This window comes from Leptidea sinapis, chromosome Z (assembly GCF_905404315.1).
Source record: "Leptidea sinapis chromosome Z, ilLepSina1.1, whole genome shotgun sequence".
Classification (NCBI taxonomy): domain Eukaryota; kingdom Metazoa; phylum Arthropoda; class Insecta; order Lepidoptera; family Pieridae; genus Leptidea; species Leptidea sinapis.
The window spans coordinates 35410813-35432314 of NC_066312.1; the positions used below are offsets into that span (position 1 = coordinate 35410813).

At 37.6% G+C, this 21502-nt stretch overlaps 1 protein-coding gene across 1 annotated transcript in view; it reads right to left on the reverse strand.

Moving 5' to 3' along the window:
- LOC126979163 (TATA-binding protein-associated factor 172) overlaps nucleotides 1–19377 on the reverse strand; it is a 32942-nt gene extending 13565 nt beyond the window's left edge. The window contains exons 1-6 of the mRNA XM_050828407.1: nucleotides 19292–19377; nucleotides 17193–17367; nucleotides 15883–16003; nucleotides 9796–9969; nucleotides 9071–9244; nucleotides 724–872 (exon numbers count right to left, since the gene is read on the reverse strand). Coding sequence (XP_050684364.1) covers nucleotides 724–872; nucleotides 9071–9244; nucleotides 9796–9930 — 458 coding nt within the window. The 5' untranslated portion in view covers nucleotides 9931–9969; nucleotides 15883–16003; nucleotides 17193–17367; nucleotides 19292–19377. The remainder of the gene's footprint in view (nucleotides 1–723; nucleotides 873–9070; nucleotides 9245–9795; nucleotides 9970–15882; nucleotides 16004–17192; nucleotides 17368–19291) is intronic.
- Nucleotides 19378–21502: the final 2125 nt, after the last annotated feature.

A 21502-nucleotide genomic window follows, 5' to 3' on the forward strand; every position in this document is an offset into this window, starting at 1 on the left:
ACAGGAACTCGACACGTAAGTCTTAACTATGTAAAAGATTAATTTATTGGTAGGTATTGTGTAACAGCCATTGTTAAGTATATAATATTTATATATTATTATTGGTATATTTATATATACATTTTAATTTACGTACCTCTTAATTCTTCCTATATGTTTGGCTCAAAATAAATACTTTCTTCAGTATTAAAATTATCATAATATTGTGCCTGTTTCATTATCGCCATTTTGGCGCTGTTGGCCATGTTGCGAGAGTCTGCGGTACTAAAACTAGTGATGACAACCTCAGCAAACATCGATAGATGGTCGGAAACTATTTACAAAAAAAAATGTGTACGTTGATTCTTGAAGTATAAATAACACGGAAAACGAACGAAATTAATTCAAAATGCAAAAAATACTTCAGAGTATCGTACGTTGCTTCGCAGCCATTTGCATTATACGTCAAAATTGGTTCTTTGGACGCTCGCGAGTGGCGCTCAAATATGCACAAAAATTTTCTGCCAGACATATGTAACAGCCTGTTTAGTGGTATTTTTACAGGTCAGTGAAGGATGTACATTCAAATCATCTCTTTGCAATTTCTTTGTGTCTGGTTCCGAAACAAAATCCGTTTAAACGAAATACTTTGGTAATAGGATTTAACTAGAAGATAGTCGTTCTTTCATTTCACACCGTAATAGACCTCCGGGTTAATGTGTGGCGTGGACACGAGATAGTTACTTGAGCGCGGGCAGCTTAGCGCTGTGCTGGATGTCGCTGAGTGTGGAGCGCTGCGCCGCGAGCTGCTGCTGCACGCGGGCCAGCTCAGGGTGCTCCGGCTTCAGCACTAGCTTGGGGTGGTTGCACACGTTCTGCAGGTAGTGCAGCGCCTGCAAAGATCATCACATTCAACTTTCTCTGTCTTATTAATACATGCGAAGTAAAGTTATTCAAAATTTAAATCTTTTTGTCTTTATCTTACCTTTGTCACTAAAGAATTACATGACAGCGAGAAGTAAGTTTAAACTTGTAGTAACTTTATATTGAGTTTATTAATTGGACAGTCTGAGTTTTAAGATATATAACAGAGTTATTCGGTTGCACTGCATATGGCTTAATATCTTTTAAAGTACTCATACAGGAGAACAACATTTAAAAAAAGATAATATTTTTCTTTCATTTGAGGATGTGTCAACTGGTACAAAAACAATACTGAAATATGGCACATGCCACAAATTACACTATTATAAGCCTCGACTGCCATATCTATACATTTCCGAGTTGACTCCAGTCATGTAAAATATTATTGGTGAATAGGTAGCAATGTAAGCATTTTTTTTGTTTAAGCTGCGTATGCTGAATTTAGAACCCGATTTGGACAGTGACATCAATGGAGTAGCAGTTAGGTATTTTTTTAAACACTGACGAAGAGACTTGTTATAAGTTTTACGTATGTCAGTCTGTCCCTATTTTTAGATCAAGATTTGTTCAGTTGCATATTTTTAACGTTTTTAATCAAAAATGTTTTCTCTATGCTGATGACCAAGTATTAATTGCATCTTCAGCCGAGGAGTTGCAAGAGATGGTAACTGCTATGAATGAAGCTTTTGGTAGAAAGGTAATGAAGATGAATGTAAAGAAGACGAAAGTGATGGTGCTTGAAATAGTGAGGTAGTGACAGACTGCAATATCGTGATTGGAGATGAAAAAATTGAACAGGTGAATGAGTTTGTGTATCTGGGTCCTAAATTTACAAGAGATGGAAAGTATGAGAGTGATATTGAAAGAAGAGTGAATGCAGAAAACATGGTGAATGGAGCTTTGCACTCCTTTATGAACAGTCAGAAGGTGTTTAATAAGGCTCGTTTGGCTGTGCATGAGGGGGTGTTGGTTCCAACACTCATGTACGGAAGTGAAAGTTGGGTATGGCAGAAGAAACATGAAAGCAGAATAAATGCAGTTGAGATGAGAGCGTTGAGAAGTATGATAGGAGTTAAACTGAGTGACAGGATAAGAAATAGTGAGATAAGGAATCGTTGTGGTCTGAAAGAAGATGTTGTGACAAAAATTGAGAAAGGTATGCTGAGATGGTTTGGACATGTCGAGAAAATGAATGAAGAACGATTGACGAAGAAAGTGTATAAGGCCAGTGTGAATGAAAGTGTTGGAAGGGGTAGACCTAGGGGGACGTTTCAAGATCAAATCAGGGACGTCTTGAAAAAAGGCCAGGTCAAGAGTACCCTAAACCGGAGAGCATGTATGAAAGGAATAATGAAAGTGGACGAAGCGAAAGAATTATGTAAGGATCGTAGCAAGTGGAAAGAAGTGGTCTCTGCCTACCCCTACGGGATAGAGGCGTGATTTTATGTATGTATGTTAATCAAAAATGGCACTCATATTTTAAAGGGGAAAGTTTATATGTTCGTTTATTGGTTTGTGCCTATATTTGTTACTCCTTAACGCTTGTAAATGTATTTGGATCTAATAAGTTAAGGTATATATAATGAGAGAGACAAACCCTCAAATATAATAATAATAAGCCTTTTATTTCATGCAAAAAGTAAGATACATACATAGTTACATAACAAAAAAATAAAAATAAAAGAAAGTTTGTGATGATATTTACAAGTATTTGTTTAGGTAAGCTAAAGAATACCATGTGTCTCTTGAGCTATGTGCGACCAGGGGTATACATAAAGTTCTGATGCTGATCTTTCTTCTTTTAAGTTATGTATTTCTTGGGTTTTTAATTCATTTCTTGTTATTGAAGATGTTGGAGTTTTTTTTCTTGTTTAGAATAGGAGGACAAACAAGCGTACGGGTCACCTGGTGTTAAGTGATCGCCGCCGCACACATTCTCTTGCAACACCAGAGGAATTACAAGAGTGTTGCCGGCCTTTGTTATTTGTTGTTTGGAGATGTCTTCTTTAGAGGGTTATGGTCTTGATCTTCCACGGTGACCAGCCGGATTGGAAGATGGTTTTCGTTGCTTAGTTTATGAATTGATTCAATTTTGCATTGTTGATGGAGGGGGGGGAGTTGGTTACTATGAATGTAGGTTATTGGTTGTATTGTCCTTGGTTTGGTTATGTGGAGTGTTGACATTGTTGTTTACTAAGTAGTTTCGAATGCTTGGTTTTAGACCTCCTTCTGAGACACTGTTTGATCTGGGTAAAGATGGGTTTATTTGTTTTATTTTGTTTTTCTTGATGGGTCTAGTCGTAATATTACCAACTAGTGCTTGAGAATTGGGATCTGACTCTGGTGAAGACGTCAGTGTTCTTTTGTTGTTTGGTTTTAATATAACAAGTTTATCGTATCTTATCGTAACTTCATTTCCTTTCTCGCGCTCTCTATTTGCTTCTTCCTGTGGTTCTTTCCTTTTTTCTATTATGTATTTAGGGTAATCTTCGTTCAAGTAATATTGGGTGGCTTTTAATAATTTTTTTGCTTAAGAATGTTGATCTTTGAACCTAGGGTAGAAAAGGTTACAATTATTGGTCGTGGCTTATCACCTTTTTTCCCCACTCTCTTTATTTCTTGAATATCTCTACAATGCAATTTTAAGAACAATTTTTCACTTATGAATTGCAATATATTGTTCTCCAAGTTATGATATGATGTCTCACTCTCTTCAATACCGAATTATGTTTCTTTGTCTTATTTGTTTTTCCATAAATTGAATTCTTTTTTCTTGTTGTTCAACATTTTCTTTCAAGGTTTGATGTTTTTCTTCCAATATGGTGAATTTCTCTTCTAATTTGTTGGTTATGTTAAGTGTTACTTGTTCTGTGACCCTTTCGCCACTTTTCTGAATTTCTATTTTTTGTAGGTTCAGTTCTTTTTGAATATTTAGTAAGGCTTTCATAATTTCCTCCATAGTGTCTATTTTGTTTTGATACTGGATGCGCCCTCTAGTTTAGATCTGGATTACGTATTGGAATTGTGCGTAAGTCGAATCCAGTGTGCTCCTTTTCTAATGGTGGCGCTGTTTCACAGTTTATTTTACTTTGACAGGCGAAATTGCACTCATTCGTGTGTGAGGTTAGGTTTTTTCAATAAAGGGGTAGCTTCCACGATTTTCCATTTATTTCGTTTATTTACACTCCAGCACTTTCATAGTGTAGACTGATACAGTTTAAGTTCCTAGATTCGCGAGAAAAGATTTGAAAAGTTCGTAAATTGTTGTATGTTTACACTTCAGTTTTTTAGGTTTTTTTTTGTATTATTCGCTAACGTAGGACATTATCTTCACTATATAGGCATATTCACTCGTTTATTTTCACATATACAATTTTGTTTTCTCTAAATTCACTTAAATTATATTTTTAAATAGTTTTTTATACGGACTATGTTGTTACCGCGTCTCAGTATTCCCCACTCCCCCTCAAATATAATATTTTTATTTACATAAAATAATTAAGTAAAATGGTTATTAAATGTTAAGTTCCCTGAATTAAATTTAATATATAGTACAAGGGAACATCAAAATATCTTTGTATGACAGCTTTTGTCAAATTATAAATGTGGCTAAATTGGACATTTGACTAAATATATTGACATTCGAAAGAGATTTCAATACTTTTAGTGTTAAAAAAGTTTTGTAATACTTTTTAAGCATGAAACCTTTAGTGTTGAAATATAAATCAGCCTCGAGGAACTGATTCGAGCAAATGACATTCGGCTCATTTGGTTTGTAAACTCTTCTGTAAACTCTCTTGCTATCAACTGACGCCAATTCTGTTTCATTACCTCGTGTACAGGAAATCTTAAAAATATTAGCTTTTACAGATTTTCTGTTTAAATACGTATCAATTATCACTGTGTAAATGGCATTACTTTGTAATTATTGAAGTTCTTGTTTCTTCTGTACACTAAATAGAATTTTGATAATCGTTCACTGGGCCTTTAAAAAAAGAGCGACTCTATAGTTTTCATGTCTGACTATGTGAAATTGGGTGCACTTAGGTGTAGATATATATGTTGGTTTTATGGTAAAAGTATTTATTTACTTAAGGTATTAAATTTATCTATGATACTTGCTAAATTACTATATTTAATGGTTCTACTGGTGAGTACGCGGATCTCTACTATTAATTGGTTAAAATGGTTACTCGGACCAGTCCTGTAATGGTTATAGGCAAATGATTAATGGTAACTTGGACCGGACCGATCAATGGTTACTCGCGTACTGCATCTCTACTATGCATTGGTAATAATGGTTAAAATGGTTATTCGGGCCGGTCCTGTAATGGTTAATAGTAACTAGGACCGGCCCTATCAATGGTCACCCGCGTTGCCTGCCTTACTGAAGGCAACACATGGTTTTATTACAATTAATTTTATCTACTAAGCAATATTTGTAATATAATGCTGTTCGATGGATTTACTTCGAACATACTCCCGAGCACAAAGAAAAAATAACAATAACAGATTATATCAAAATATCTCTAAATTATAAAACTGGCATTGCTAATGGTAAACAATAATAATACTAATAATGTAAAAGATAGCGAATGTACAAAACATACTTAAATAAAGGTAATACTACTAAAATATGAGTCCAATACACCGAACAACTCATTGGCAAGATATCCGACAACGTTGAGAATACCACGGCGCCGACGTCGTATAGCGTGAAACTCAAAACGCTGCGTATTCAAAAGCTCATTGTAGTAATTAAGTTCCTCTTATCATGACGTAACTGGTGAGTAATTATGTTACAATAACTATATGTGTCATCAAGGGAATCACGTTATTTCTGTAAATAATTCGTAATTTTATTATAGGTGTCTATACCTGCCCAATATGGTTCCATATCATAATATACAATCAATGTCCATTTGTCTCTGATGAGCTGTAACTTAGATATTGGATTGAAATAAATAGGTACTTTGGTTATTGGTCATTTCCTGCGTTTTAAACAACCCATAAGTTGGTGAAAACAACGTCATAAAAATAGAATTGCCGTAGCTATCTTAAATTCAAAAATAAAACTATACTTTTGAGGGTTCTACCCTAGTCCCAATGCTTTGGATAATTCATGCTTTCATCATCTTCCAACTTCTGTAAGCACATCATTGCCAAAAACGGTACTGGTTTGGTAAAGATAATTAGTTGCCTGCCATCGTATCCAGTCAACCTTTACCAAGGCGGTGGCCAAAAGTATCTCTGACCAATCATCTCTGGTCACGTGTGTGGAGTTGGATCCGGAACCTTTGTTATTTGTTGAAGAACTATAGCACGGTCGATGAACTGTTTCATTATAGCATTGTGCAACAAACTATTGTGTTTCTTTAAATATATGCGACAGCGTTTTTCCGAATAACATGTTTTATTAAAATGGTCAATTTAACAATTTGAACAATACCGATGTTTGCTAATTGTTTCCAACTTCTTGTCGTCAGGCATGTTGTGAAATGCATTGCAATGCCATAATCAATGTTCAGCATTACACACTATGCAAGTCGATGACCTCGACACGTGTAAAGTATTGCCGTTGGATTTAACATTATTATTTTTAATTGAGAATTTTTGGTATGATCGGAAATGGTTATTTTGTGGTAGGGGTTGTACTATCATTTGATGACTGGTCTGGTCTTGCTTACGACGGGATGATGTTTCTAACGTAGTAAACTTTGCTTCTAAATAATCCAAAAATTCTTGAAGTACGGGTGATTCCCGGGGTTTTTTCACAAAACTAATATACTCTGCAAACGATTCACTGTCTAATTTTTGGGCTAACAGATGAACTAGCAGCGGATCCCAAGTTGTTATATCCACTCCTAGGTTTTTAATAGAATTAAGACACTCCTTGGTAATATCATGGAGCTTTTTCATCATATGTAAAGATGGATGTTGCATATTAGGTAGACCAAAAAGTATATTCATATGAGATGTAAATATAAGCTTGTCATTATTAAATCTATGGTTAAGAATATCCCAGCATACACTATACGAACTAATACTTAAATGGTGTACAAGACGTTCTGCTTCTCCTGTCACCTTACTTTTTAAAAATTGCATTTTTTGCGCACATGATATGGAAGCATTTTTGAGAATAGCTTCGGTAAACAAATCTTTAAATGCGACCCAGTCGTGGTAATTTCCATTAAAAGTTGGGATCTCCATTTGTGGCGTCGATCTTTCTCGATGCGACTCCGACCACATTTAAGTGCTTATGGTCTTTTTCATATCATTGTATATTTTTTCATACCTATTAAATTCATTTTGGTACCACATATCTTCCCCATTCTCCCCTTCTATTTCCCAATGAAGACTATCAATAATTCTCCATCGAGATTGCAAGGACTTAAAGGCATCTTCAAATTCCCACTTACTCTGTATCTGGTCTATTTCAATATTCCCTACTGTTCTCATGAAAGCTCTAAAGTTAATGGTTTGCCTTATTATCATTTCGTCCAGCTTACTCTCGTTTCCTGACAAAGGAGGTCGCTGTACTGCTTCAACCTCTGGTCTCAACCTCGGTCTGGCGGCTACTGCCTGGCTGTGCCATAATTTCTGGTTTACTTGTTTTACGCAACTGCTCAATGGTCTTATTAATTAAATCTTTTATGGTAAAGTACAACTCTTCAGCTGTATCAAAACAGTTTTTGGTGAAATAAACATGCTCCAGCTGACCCAAATCGTTAATTTCTCGGTGGTTATTCTGGTAATCACTCCAATAATTTTCTAACATTTCCAAACGTCTTTTACAGTAGTCTAGGTTGTTTCTACCGGACCCATCTATCTTAATGTTAGTTAATAATTCGGTTAAAGTGTCATTTATCTCTGTTTGGTTCAAGAAAAGATTTTCCATGGTGTTCATAATTATAATAAACAAAAAGTTAATTAAAATGGATTGATCTGACCTTATAAACTCCTTACGACAGCTCTTGGACAACTTCAGCTACACTCAGAAGACTGCACACTATGTCACTGGTTTGCTTCGAATTCACGAAAATACCTCTTAACACTCGCGAACCGAACTATTCTCGAAGGACCATGAAAAGGGGTTACACATTGGGGTAGATATATATGTTGGTTTTATTAAGGTCATGATCACATTATCTTTCCTTACATATTATTAAGGCTTCTGATCTAGTTTATTGGGTCGATTTCTGGAGGAATATATAAATATGACTATGTAACAAACTGTTGGTAATAACAGAAGCAACCAAACGTCCTGTACGTGGGAAACATTCTGAATATCACGCTGTAAGGCATTGGTACCTGTTTCAAATTCATTTAATGTTTTCTTATATGATTTATCTACTCAGTAGTTTATAAGTTATAAAGCACATGAAACTCAGTTTCTAAAACAAATAGTTGGTTCTTCCATAAGTAAGCCAAATGCTTTTCATCTTCTGCCAACTTCTTTAAGCACATCAGGTGGTCATGCTGGTCGCGTCCATTCTGTCTCATTCTGACAAGCGGAAGAAGGGATGTGAATACTTGTCAATAATTGTACCATATGTAATGCAAAAATATTCATCTTACCAAATTATTTATGCTTGTCGCAAATTGGTTTGCGATAATAAGATAAGATTGGTCTTATATAAATAAAATAAACTTACCGGTGATAAGTCACAGCATCCTTTTTACGTCGTTTACGTATTATTTAAGCACTTTTTATAGCACACTTAGGCTTGGTGATTGACACACAAATGACACAAGAATAAGGAGAAAAATGTGGTTACACTGTCTTTAAGCTCGCTTTTTTGCCGTTCTGCTATCAGACTGCGAATTATATGTCCATATTATATGTATATAGAACGTCATTGATGTTTATATCATATTTTGTTGTTCCAAGCATATTTGACGACCCAGAGGTCCTCGGTTCGAATTTCGGTAAGTGCATTTATTATGAATATACATTTTTGTTTCCGAGTTATGGATATTTATATGTATTTATGCATGTTTAAGTAAGTCTTTTCTCCTCTTTTTTAGAATATTAACGCCTTATGATAAGTTATTGTGAATTTTAAAAATTAGGTATGTAGATATTAATCGATTAGCAACAAATAACGTTTCTTGACCGGAACAGTAGAGTGTGGCACCTATAGTGACGTCACAACTAGTAACAGACCTGGAACACGTGCACTTTGTTTGTGGGCGCAATGGCGTTGAGGTGCTGCGAGGAGAAGTGCTCGTACAGCGAGCGCTGCAGCGGGCTCAGGTCGCAGTAATAGTCCTGCGTGATCTTGGGAGGCAGCTCGCGCAGCACGTCCTCCTTCACGCGCCGCAGCAAGAACGGCAGAACCTGCAGCAGCATCTCGTCACACCTCCGTCAACAAAGCTCGAACCGTAATATTACTTTTGAGTTTAGTAACAAGTCTAGTCTAATGCATCTGTACTTATTATTCTGATATTATCGCCGCCCACATTGTCTGCAAAACCAGAGGAATCAAAGGAGTGTTGCCAGTCTTTAAGAAAGGTGTACGCGCTTTCTTTGAAGGTACGCATGTCGTATCGTTCCGGAAACACTGCAGTAGGAAGCTAATTCCACCAGCTTTGTAGTACGTGGAAGAAAGTTCCTTGAAAATCGCACTGTGGAGGAACGACACACATCCAGATGGCGGAGACTATATCCTAATTTTTGGCGTATTGTGTGGAATTCGGCGGTAGGAATAAGGTGAAACAGCTCTTCGGAACACTCCCTGTAATAAATCCGGTAGAAGACATACAATGAAGCGACGTCTCTACGCAACGCCAAATGATAGAGCGGATCACTCTGTGACTGTAAGTTTTTAATTGGAGTGTATAATATTAAATGAAATAGCTCAACATGAAGTGTGAATGTCCTCTGTCAACCTGTCGGTGCAGCGCCTCGCAGGCCCGGGCGCCGGCCTGCAGGTGGTGCGGGGTGGCCTTGGGGTCGCGCGCAGCCAGGATGGGCCGCGAGTAGCGCGCCGTGAACTGCCGTTCCGACCCCAGCAGGCCCGGCATCAGGAAGTCGAACAGAGACCACAGCTCCAGCACGTTGTTCTGCGTGAATATAAGTAGCACTACAACATTTCTGTCAGGTTTCGGAATACCTGTCTCACACGTTATAATATCTAACCACGTTATTTATAATAAAACACATATCGAAAGTATAAACTTGTATTAGTTCAAACATGTTGAAGGTTCGACAGAATTGATTGGTTCGACGCGACGCCTTTATCTTACACAATGTTACATGTTGGAGAAAAATATATTTAACGAGGTTTTGTCTCTAAACTATAACTAATAATATAAACTAAAAATAAGCGAATCAGACTGTCAAAAGGATGTGTTCGTCAGTTCAGGAGTTTTAATTTTATTTAAAGCGGAAACAAATAGTTCAGCTGTATCGAATATTTCATTCAACAACGAATTTTTTATTGATTCAATTTTCATAAGCTGTGACCCTTACTTTAATATTATAAACTGGTATCGAAGATCAAACGTCAAATCCGAACAGCTGAACAAAATCTGATTTTATTATTTTGCTATCGAGGGCTAGGTCTATAGAAGGGTTTTCTGTGAGTTTCATCAACTTTATGACATTTAAATTAATACTTTCACGAGTTGTAATAGGGCGGGATGATAAATGGTAAGCCTACCCTATTAATTGTCGTGTGACCAGTGAACGCATATAAAACATGGAACTATACCGTTAGTAGTGAATACGATCGGATCCTGGCTGAGCGGGATTTTAAAAACAGATAAAACAAGGATTTAAAATACATTCATGTGTACTTTCTAACACAGAGAAATTTACCAATTTTTATTAAACGGTGCAGAAGTTATACGGATCGTCGTCCCAAGGGGAATTGAATCACTTCTCACGTGTAAGTAGACCAATTACTTAAAAATACAATAAAAATGTATTTTAATCTGATGATGAATCTAAAAGATGGCCGCCGCGAAAAATTATGATTTCAACAATATCGTATTCGAGGTTCTCGAGGGTGCAGAGAACGAATTTGGGATCATTTTTGAAGTGAACTTCTTTGCCCGCATGAGGGTAAAATTCTTACGGATGAAACGGAATAAGGTGTCACGAAAATGAAGGACGTTTTTATCCAAGAAGAGGGGAGGGAGATTGAGTCTGATTGAGATAGAGTGAGAAAATTCGAATGTAGCATGAAGCAGACGGTACCGCTATGAAGTTAAACAACTTCACTACTAGCGTTGTATCATGTAGTTTTAGCGCGCGGCCGCGAGTATGTAGAACATCTTCCCTACTAGCTTTGTATCGTGCAGGTTTAATGAGTAATAATAATTAGTAAAACATCTAATAATTTCTAATATTGACAAAAATCAATTGGTTTAGAAAACAGATTAGGATAATTATTAATATGTGTACTTTGTACGCACGCCATTTTTTACGTTGTCTGGTGCTTTGGACGTAGCTTCCCCCCTAAGGACACCTCCCCTAAAATTTTGGCGATGTAAATAGCACCCATGAAGAAAATTTTGTAGATTTCATAGGCGCCATCATGGATTTTGATTTTGACCCGATATTCGTTATTGTTGACCTCGAAAACCATGAAAATGACACCCATGAAGAGAAGTTGGTAAATTTCATAGGCGCCATCTTGGATTTCGATTTTGACCCGACATTCGTTATTGTTGACCCCGAAAACCATGAAACCCATGAAGAGAAATTGGTAAATTTCATAGGCACCATCTTGGATTTCGATTTAATATAGACCTTATATTTAGAGATGAAAATGAATCACTAATTCTTCAAAAAAATACAGAATCATAATTTTTTGAAATCTGACTGCGTACAATATATGTAAAGTATCAAAGACAGTATTGTAGAGCTTATAAAAAATATTCATGTTCGTACAGCGATCTTTCCGAGTACGAGCTACTACTTACAACCGACACAGTGTCTGGCCACGACGGCGGCCGAGCGCGGACTGACGTTGTTTCGATAGATCTCTCTGTGCAATGCGTACGGAGGGACAAAATAAAATAACCCTTAATACCACACTTTAAAGCTCATGCTTATCAGAAAAATATATGAATTTTAGACGATTCATTTTTATTTTTTCTGAGATTATTTATAACATATTCATTAATTTATTTCCCGTGTTTTGAAAATATTATATTTGCTTTCCTTACGTAATTTTTAAGAGACATAATTATGTAAGTAGTAGCAGAAAACTGGTCCTGAATGAAGCCCCATTTCGTCAATTTTGTGTGAAGAGGTAACGGATAATCGTTTTTACGACACAAAATATCAAAATTTCAAAGCAAATGTTTCCCGCTAATTGGAGATAAATAAGTAATCTATGTGTGGCAATTTTTAGTTTTGATAGATTTAGTTTCATTTCATCACAAACTCTACCAAAAAATATCTTATTTTAGTCGGATTCGTAAACGCGTCCTTATAAAATATATTCAGTAACTAACAGATTTGGTTTAAATTTTGCCTGTTTTGGTATGGTACTGCGCTGTGTTTTTGGTTTTCGGTAATGTTCACTTTTTTTTCGATTTTTTCTACTCTTCCTATATAAAAAAAAAGTGTACATGCTAGTGCCTTTCTTATTACACGTTATTTTTAATTTAGATTCGTATAAAACAGGAGTCGTAAAGATATTGGATAAAAGCTTATAAATTAGAAATATGGAAGTAATTACTAACAAGACATCTCAAATGCGATCACTCCATTTATAAATGAAGATTTCTTGTTTATCCAATAAGAAATTCTCACGATGCTTTCTAAAAGCGCTGTACCAATTTGTATCAGCAGTATTTGTTTTGGCTCGAAAAAAAACCTTAATTCCTTAGAAAAACACATAGCATTAGTTTTTCAAGAGTTTGTATGCACCCAAAAATTGCAAAAAGAAACTGCTTAATATACTCATCTCGCCAATAACTAAATTTATTTACGATATTTCACGAAATATAAATTCTATGCTGGTAATAAAGTGCGTCATATAAATATTTCAAACATGAAATTATATTCAGTGTTGTAACAATAAGTTTCTCTACATTTTTTCCTTTTATGCATATCAATTTTGTTTGTAAGTAAACTTACAAATAAATAGAATACACATTAAAATGTGTATTCTATTTGTGATATTCATTAAATATTCTGTTGACAATTAATGTATTATTAAAAAATTAATACTCTAAAATTATTTAGTGAAATCATCGCCATTCATATTCTGCTGTAGCACCAGAGGATTCACAGAATCGTTGCCGGCCTTTTAGAAAGTGTACACCTTTTTTGAAGGACTAATCTAGTATGTATAGTTCAAAATCCATTTCTTTTATTATGACTGATCCCCTCATACATAACGCATACATCGTCCACATATCTGACATACATTGACAATATGTTAAGCGCGTGAACCAGTTACCCATGGTTAAAAGGCATAAAAGGCATTTATTTTCTCAAAATTGATTCCTTTAGAATTATTTTTGATGTCATTTATAATATACTAGATACTACTACCTCTCATTCCTTTTAGCTGCTTTGTTAAGAGCTTGGGTCATTGATCGGAATTTGTCCTGGCACCATCAGTTAAAAGAAGTTAGTAGGAAGCTCTATGCTGCCTCTCACTCATTAAAAAAACTCCAAAACTTTCTTCTTATACCCACGAAAACTTTACTCGCTCAATCCCTTCTCTTGTCCATTCATGACTACGCTGATATTTCATATGTTGATTTAACCGAACTCCAGTTGGATAAGCTTGAACGATTGCAGAACATGTGTATTCGTTTTATATTTGGACTACGTAAGTATGACCACGTGTCGGAATTTCGCAAAAAGCACCAACTATATCTTCGATCTGTCCATAATCTCTTGCACACCTGTTCATAAAACGTCCTTCTTCAAAAATTCATTTGCTGTGCAAGCTGTTAACCTATCGAATTCTCTTCCCACAGAAATCAGAAAGGCTCAAACTCTCCAATCTTTTAAAACAATGCTCCATAATTATTATTTATTACTGTGACAAATTAATCACTAGTTTATTTCTTGGAACTATTTACTGTATGTTTATGTTTAAATTATATGCATATCGATAACATCACCTTCGGTTATCTTTTCAAATAAAACTACTCCATTAATGGTTGCCTGGAAGAAACCGCTCTTAAGCGATAAGGCCGCCTATAGCTTTTTGTAGTCTCGATTTTTATTAAATTATTTTGTGGTGTGCAATAAAAATATATTTCATTTCATTTTACTACCGCTTCGGAAACAAATGGCGCTCTGAGAGAAGAGAGAAGTTGGCGTATCATGTCATGCCGATAACCAATCACGTTGTGCGCATGACAAAATAACTGACAATGCACATCTTAATATCGGCCTAGATTCAATACCAATAACACTCTTTTTAACCGACTTCAAAAAAGGAGGAGGTTCTCAATTCGTCGGTATGTTCTTTTTTTATGTTTGTTACCTCAAAACTTTCGACTGGGTGAACCGATTTTGATAATTATTTTTTTATTTGAAAGCTGAAGCTTCCCGTGTGGTCCCATTAATTTGGTCCAGACAATGGAATCCATGAGAAAACCATAAGTCTTAAATTTGCTATACATACGTATAGCAAAGTGGATGATAAATTTACGAATAACTCAATATCGCGCCAACCGATTTCGATGATTCTTTTTTTATTGGAAAGGATATACTTCAAAGATAGTTTGGTGAGAATTTGGTTAGGTTCTGCTTTCTGCTTCTGTTTGGTTGGTAGTGCACATTATATCTATTGTTTTGGAAAAGTGTTTTTGAAGTCGGTTGTGTTTTTGATATTTTTTTTTTAATATTATGCAGAAATAGTTTACTGTATTGTGACTTAATTGTGTGAATTTTTGGTTAGGTTCTGCTTTCTGCTTCTGTTTGGTTGGTAGTGCACATTATATCTATTGTTTTGGAAAAGTGTTTTTGAAGTCGGTTGTGTTTTTGATATTTTTTTTTTAATATTATGCAGAAATAGTTTACTGTATTGTGACTTAATTGTGTGAATTTTTGGTTAGGTTCTGCTTTCTGCTTCTGTTTGGTTGGTAGTGCACATTATATCTATTGTTTTGGAAAAGTGTTTTTGAAGTCGGTTGTGTTTTTGATATTTTTTTTTAATATTATGCAGAAATAGTTTACTGTATTGTGACTTAATTGTGTGAATTTTTGATTAGGTTCTGCTTTCTGCTTCTGTTTGGTTGGTAGTGCACATTATATCTATTGTTTTGGAAAAGTGTTTTTGAAGTCGGTTGTGTTTTTGATATTTTTTTTTTAATATTATGCAGAAATAGTTTACTGTATTGTGACTTAATTGTATGAATTTTTGATTAGGTTCTGCTTTCTGCTTCTGTTTGGTTGGTAGTGCACATTATATCTATTGTTTTGGAAAAGTGTTTTTGAAGTCGGTTGTGTTTTTGATATTTTTTTTTTAATATTATGCAGAAATAGTTTACTGTATTGTGACTTAATTGTGTGAATTTTTGGCGCGTATAAGCGCGGATAGTATGACAAGAGTGCTTCCATGTTTTATATGCGTTCACTGGGTGTTACTTATTAGAAAATTATGTACTCATAGGTTTACTGGCAGCCAGAAATAGATTTTTAGGCGACTGTTAAAAAATTGTTTTTGCGGGTTTTCAAATCATGGATGAAATAGAGCCGTTAGTTACTATTGATAATGTAAGGATTGAGGCGATAAAATGAATATCTACAATAAGCACAAGGTTATATTAATGTCTTATTGCTGGGTGAACAGTAATAGAAGTTGGCACCTACTAATGACTTTATTAAATTCAGCGGCGACGTGTTATAAATTATTATTAGCAGCTTTACACTGGTGTTTTCCCAACCCTGTAGGCCGTAATGTAAGATGGCCTTTCGCGTTTTAACGGGCGGGGATTATATTAGTCTTATTATTGATAATATTAAGTATTTCATTAAACCATAATAGCACGCACCTGTATGGGCGTGCCGGACAGTATCAGCCGGTGATTGGCCACCAGCTGCTTGATCGCTTTGAACGCCTTAGTCTTGCCATTCTTGATCACGTGGCCCTCGTCCAGAATGAGATAGTTCCACCTATACAAAACAAAACACGTGTCTATAGAAATAGAAATATATTTATTTACCATAGGGAGTGACAATAAAACAACATATTGCAACAACATGCGGTAAACGTTAAATATAAGCTAGATCGGGCTTTGACATGGGGAAAAGAACTGATAAGAAACTCCTACGCCTTCTTTTATTATAGTTATTTATGCAACTGTTGTGTAATAAGGGGTATTAAAACACGAATGTGGATTTATCTCACGAGGTGAAGCCGAGTGTGATAATAGTATGAGTGATTTAATACCTAATTATCAACAGTTGCATACAAGATTTTATCTACACCCAAAATATGAATCCTCTAAAAGATTCCGAAACAGTTAGCTTACAGCTAACATTAAAACAGCCAGACCTAGTAGTAACCTAATATCATCCATTACTGATTATATACAAATAAATTAAGTATTAATGAAAGAATAATTTATTTTAATAGTAATTTACATTTTGTATAGGCAATAATTAAAATTCACCTGAATATTATGTTCTTTTGGAAGTTAATTGCTCATTTTTTGTAAACAAAACAATAAAAATATCGAAGAAAAATGGCGGGGATTCGAATAATCTACTTTTTTTTACGGCGCGCGACGTTCTGGTGGTGTGAAACGCGCGTAAGCCAAAATGTTCTTTTTTTGAAATTCATACAGATGCCACGCATCGAGCAATAAGAATGTGGCTGTCTGTTAAAACTCTTTGAGCATGAAAGGAATGAAAAAAAAAATAGGAGTGTTGTTATGAAATTCAGTACATTATTACAACACTCTTTTGGATGATGTAATGGTTATTAGAACATTGAGTGTTTTAATGTTGGCAATAAGCTAATTGTTTCAGAATCTTTAATAGAGGATTTAAAGCATGGGTGTAGATAAAATCATTTAAAAACTTAGCCTACTTCATATAATATATATATATATATATACAATTTGAGGTGGCTTACGAAGAACCAGACAACAACCATTATTATTCTATATAATAGTAAGACTTCTTTGTCAAAGAAGCTTTGCTTTCTACTATCTGCAATTTTAGTAACTCAAGCCTACCTGTTACACGGCACGTACAGTTTATTCTTTCTTCTAGAATTCAAATCAATAAAAACGTGGAATCCAAAATAATTGTTTATTTTTTAAACTGAATAAAAAAATTGCCAGAGGCGTATTCTGACCTGATGCTGCTGAAGAAGTCGATGTCCTTACGCACGATGTCGTAGGACGCGACGATCAGGTTGTGTCGTGAGACGTGCGCACGGAGCCGGTCGCGCTCGGCTGGCGGGCCCACGTACTGTAGGGGGTTCAAGTGTTGCGCCGACACGAACTTGTTCACCTCGAATACCCAGTGCCCTAAAATTATTTGTGATCGTTTCAAATATTTGCAGAAATCTTTAAAAGTCGAAGATTTGGAATTTATGTGATTATAAAGGTGCGTACCCACAACAAACCATCGAACATTGCGGGGGTGAACCGCTCACTGTCGGTTTATGAGACCGCATCAAAGGAGTTTCTGACGTTCTCTCGCGCGCAGTTGGGACGGGATTTGGTAAATTGGCACGCTCGGTAAATACTTAAAAATGAACAATTCACTATGAAATTTACTTTTTTGAAAATCGAAAAAGGAACTTATTGCAGGCTAGTATAGTAGTCTCCAGATGTCAGAAATCTTAAAGTTATGGCTAATTTTGGTTCAGAAAAATGAATTGGTCTGTCTAGTTGCCGCGGGCTCTTCGAGCTGGATCGACTGCCGCGCGGCAATCGCGTCTACTAAATTTATATCAACATATTGGCTCGAGCGGCAAGTGAAGGTTGACTCGGGTTGAACATGGGCTCGCACCTTTATGAAAACACATAACAGAAGAACGTCTTTTACTAATCAGGAAATGTTATATTTCTAATTCAAAGTAAACAATATCCATTTTTTGGTTGTTGAAAGGAGAGAGGGAGAGAAACAACGAGAACAGTGGAGCGGACAGAAACCAATAAATATTGTTATGACTTATGACGTTTCATAGATCGTGATCAATATAATATTTGACTTAGACATATTCACATAGACGTGATGACTTTTGTAATTCTTGTATTCAGGTCATGAATAACGTAAGATATTGATACAAATTATCAGTGTCCAATATGGACACAGTACTACCACAGTATTTATATACGTTAAAGCAGTAAAAAAACTACGCACAAACGTTGGAAACGACACACGCACATATGCGTGTACACAATTCGCGCCAAGGACACAAGCGGACATCGCAGCGCTGTTAGACGCGCGAGCCCTGCGCGTGCCCCGTTGAGACACCTGTGTGCGTGTTATGTAACATTTGTACGTAGTGTCCTCGCTGCTGTGGTGATAGTGCGGTAGTCCAAGGCTCGTTACCGGTGAGCGTGGGCGGGCACACGACTAGCGAGGGCAGCGCGGGCGCGCGGCGCAGAGCCCGCTCGTGGTGCGCGCCGGCCACCACCACGATGGACTGCAACGTCTTGCCCAGCCCCATATCGTCGCACAGCACGCCGTGCAGCTTGTACTCGTACAGAAACCGTAGCCAGTTCACGCCGCTCTTCAATTTGTAACACCAAAAATATAATATTGTTCCAAATTACTTTTTACCATAGACATACAATGGATAACTGTTGATACATTCATGGTTTACTGGCCTGTAACTGGCCAGATTTGATTGACATGTTGATATTGAAGTTAAGTGTGAAATTAAAACTGTTATAATATATATATGTAAATTTGATCCAATGTAATAAATACAAGCCCTGCTTTGTGTTAAGAAGCATCAGAGTCTTACTACATAGTTTGATTGGTGTTTGCCGAGAAAGAACCATTGAACCATCTGCACGTTCCATTGAAGTAATCTTTAACGTGTGGGTGGACAAATCCAACTGAGCTAACCGTTCGAGTGACGTATCGTCGATAAATCTTGTATGCTTTGTTCCACTCTCAAATTGTGGCTTCACCTACAGGATCTACTTTACAGTTGATAGCCTGCTCAACCCCAATATTTGCATATTAAGAAATTGAATTGAGAAGTCGCTCTTTCAAAGTAAAGAAATTGCGACAAATCGTCCCGCATCTTTCATAAAATTTTGTTTTTAGTTTTATTTGTGTAATTAATCCCAGAAGGTTAGGTTATCACTATAAACCATAACAAATTCTCAACCGTTTTCCTAATTTTTCTATCATTGCTTGTATAAGAGCTGACGGATAGAAACGCAATTACATCTTTGTTTTAAGCAAACAAAATATTTGTACATGTATCACCTGTTGGTAGGACCTCAAGTCTGCCGCGATGGGCACCGGCACCTTGTAGTCGGGGATGGCGGCCGGGTTGAACAGCTGGTCCACGAAGCGCTTGTCGGCGCGGCGGCGCGCGCTCATGGCGGGCGACAGCTGCGGCGGGTCGGGCACGTCGCTGTCCAGCGGCATCAGCTGGATGAGCGTCGCGAAGCAGCGCGTGCTCATCACGCGCACGCTCTCGTTGGGATCGCTCATGCGACCTGACCACGTCGCTCAACTTAATATACGAATGGATGCCACAGAGAGTGTGCTGTGGTGTGGCAGCCGTTCACAATTATTATTATGATTCATTAATAAACTACAGTACGAAGGTATATTTCGATGCCTATAGGTGAATAGTTTTGTACAATAATTTCATTTGTCAAATTTCACTAACAATTATTTTTACAAAAAATCACAAAGTAGACAAAAAGTCGCACACCACGCTCCTATGACTGAAGTGGCGCCAATAAGTTAATAAATTTATTTCATGTTTTAACAAGTGATTTTGAGATTTGCGAAAACAATCCCAAGGATTTTAATACTTTACCGCACTTAGTTTGAAATTATTTTTTTGAAATTCCAAATAAAAAAAATCTTCAGATCCTTTATACATCTAGATAGACTATGACATCTGTGATAACATCAAAAAAAATTATGAATTAGCTTCTATTCTGTGCAATGCACGCATACTAACACAAACTGTCACAAAATCGCAAGTGTAAGACATGGATGGCTTGTCACGCATAGTAGAGTACTACACCTGAACTGTTTTTATCTGCTGTCTAAACAGCAAGAGACTATCTAGACGTATAAATTATCTATGAAAAAAGCATTTGATATAAAATTTTACATGAACAATGTCAAATCGCGCAAACAATGTGTAGGATCTGGAGCAAGAGAGACAGATCCACAAAGCGTCACACACCCAAGAGCGGCACCAACAGCAGCACGATGTAGGGCACCAGCTGTAGCTGCAGAGTCTCCAGCAGACGCGCTAAAGCCTCGGCCGCGCCGCACCGCACCGCGTCCGACACGCCGTCGCTCAGGGACTCGATCAGCTGCACAACAAAACAAATATACAGACAACAATCAAACAATATCTCGTTACATACTCTTTTATATTCTTTCGTGCTTGTGGCAAGCTTCAGTAATTCTCTATATATACGTACAAATAATTGCTATCAATGGATTTCCGTTTGACGTATAGAATTTATGTGTAAGTTTATATATGACATCAAATAAAAGCTATGCAATAGCTTAAAAGATAGCGATTTTGCTATCTGTCTTTTATAAAAATTAGATAGGTGTAATCAATCAAATGTCAAAATTTTACATTTATGATTAATAATATTATTAATGTCAATTATGTGTATGTTACTACATAATAAATTACCATTATATGTCACATAATTTGAATGAGACAACAGGGTTAACATATTATTCAAATGGTGTGCGGCGCGCGGGTGAGGGCGGCGCACGCGCGCACGCCGCCCGCTGCCTGGACGCCGCCTCGTGCTGTTGTGATGTGTTGTATTGCGGGTAGTGTCACCTGGTGCAGCAGCTGGTGCATGGCAGCGTGCGGGTCGCGCGCGGCCAGGGCGGCCAGCGCGCGCGCCGCCATGTGCCGCAGCGCGGTGTGCGGCGCGCGGGTGAGGGCGGCGCACGCGCGCACGCCGCCCGCTGCCTGGACGCCGCCTCGTGCTGTTGTGATGTGTTGTATTGCGGGTAGTGTCACCTGGTGCAGCAGCTGGTGCATGGCAGCGTGCGGGTCGCGCGCGGCCAGGGCGGCCAGCGCGCGCGCCGCCATGTGCCGCAGCGCGGTGTGCGGCGCGCGGGTGAGGGCGGCGCACGCGCGCACGCCGCCCGCTGCCTGGACGCCGCCTCGTGCTGTTGTGATGTGTTGTATTGCGGGTAGTGTCACCTGGTGCAGCAGCTGGTGCATGGCAGCGTGCGGGTCGCGCGCGGCCAGGGCGGCCAGCGCGCGCGCCGCCATGTGCCGCAGCGCGGTGTGCGGCGCGCGGGTGAGGGCGGCGCACGCGCGCACGCCGCCCGCTGCCTGGACGCCGCCTCGTGCTGTTGTGATGTGTTGTATTGCGGGTAGTGTCACCTGGTGCAGCAGCTGGTGCATGGCAGCGTGCGGGTCGCGCGCGGCCAGGGCGGCCAGCGCGCGCGCCGCCATGTGCCGCAGCGCGG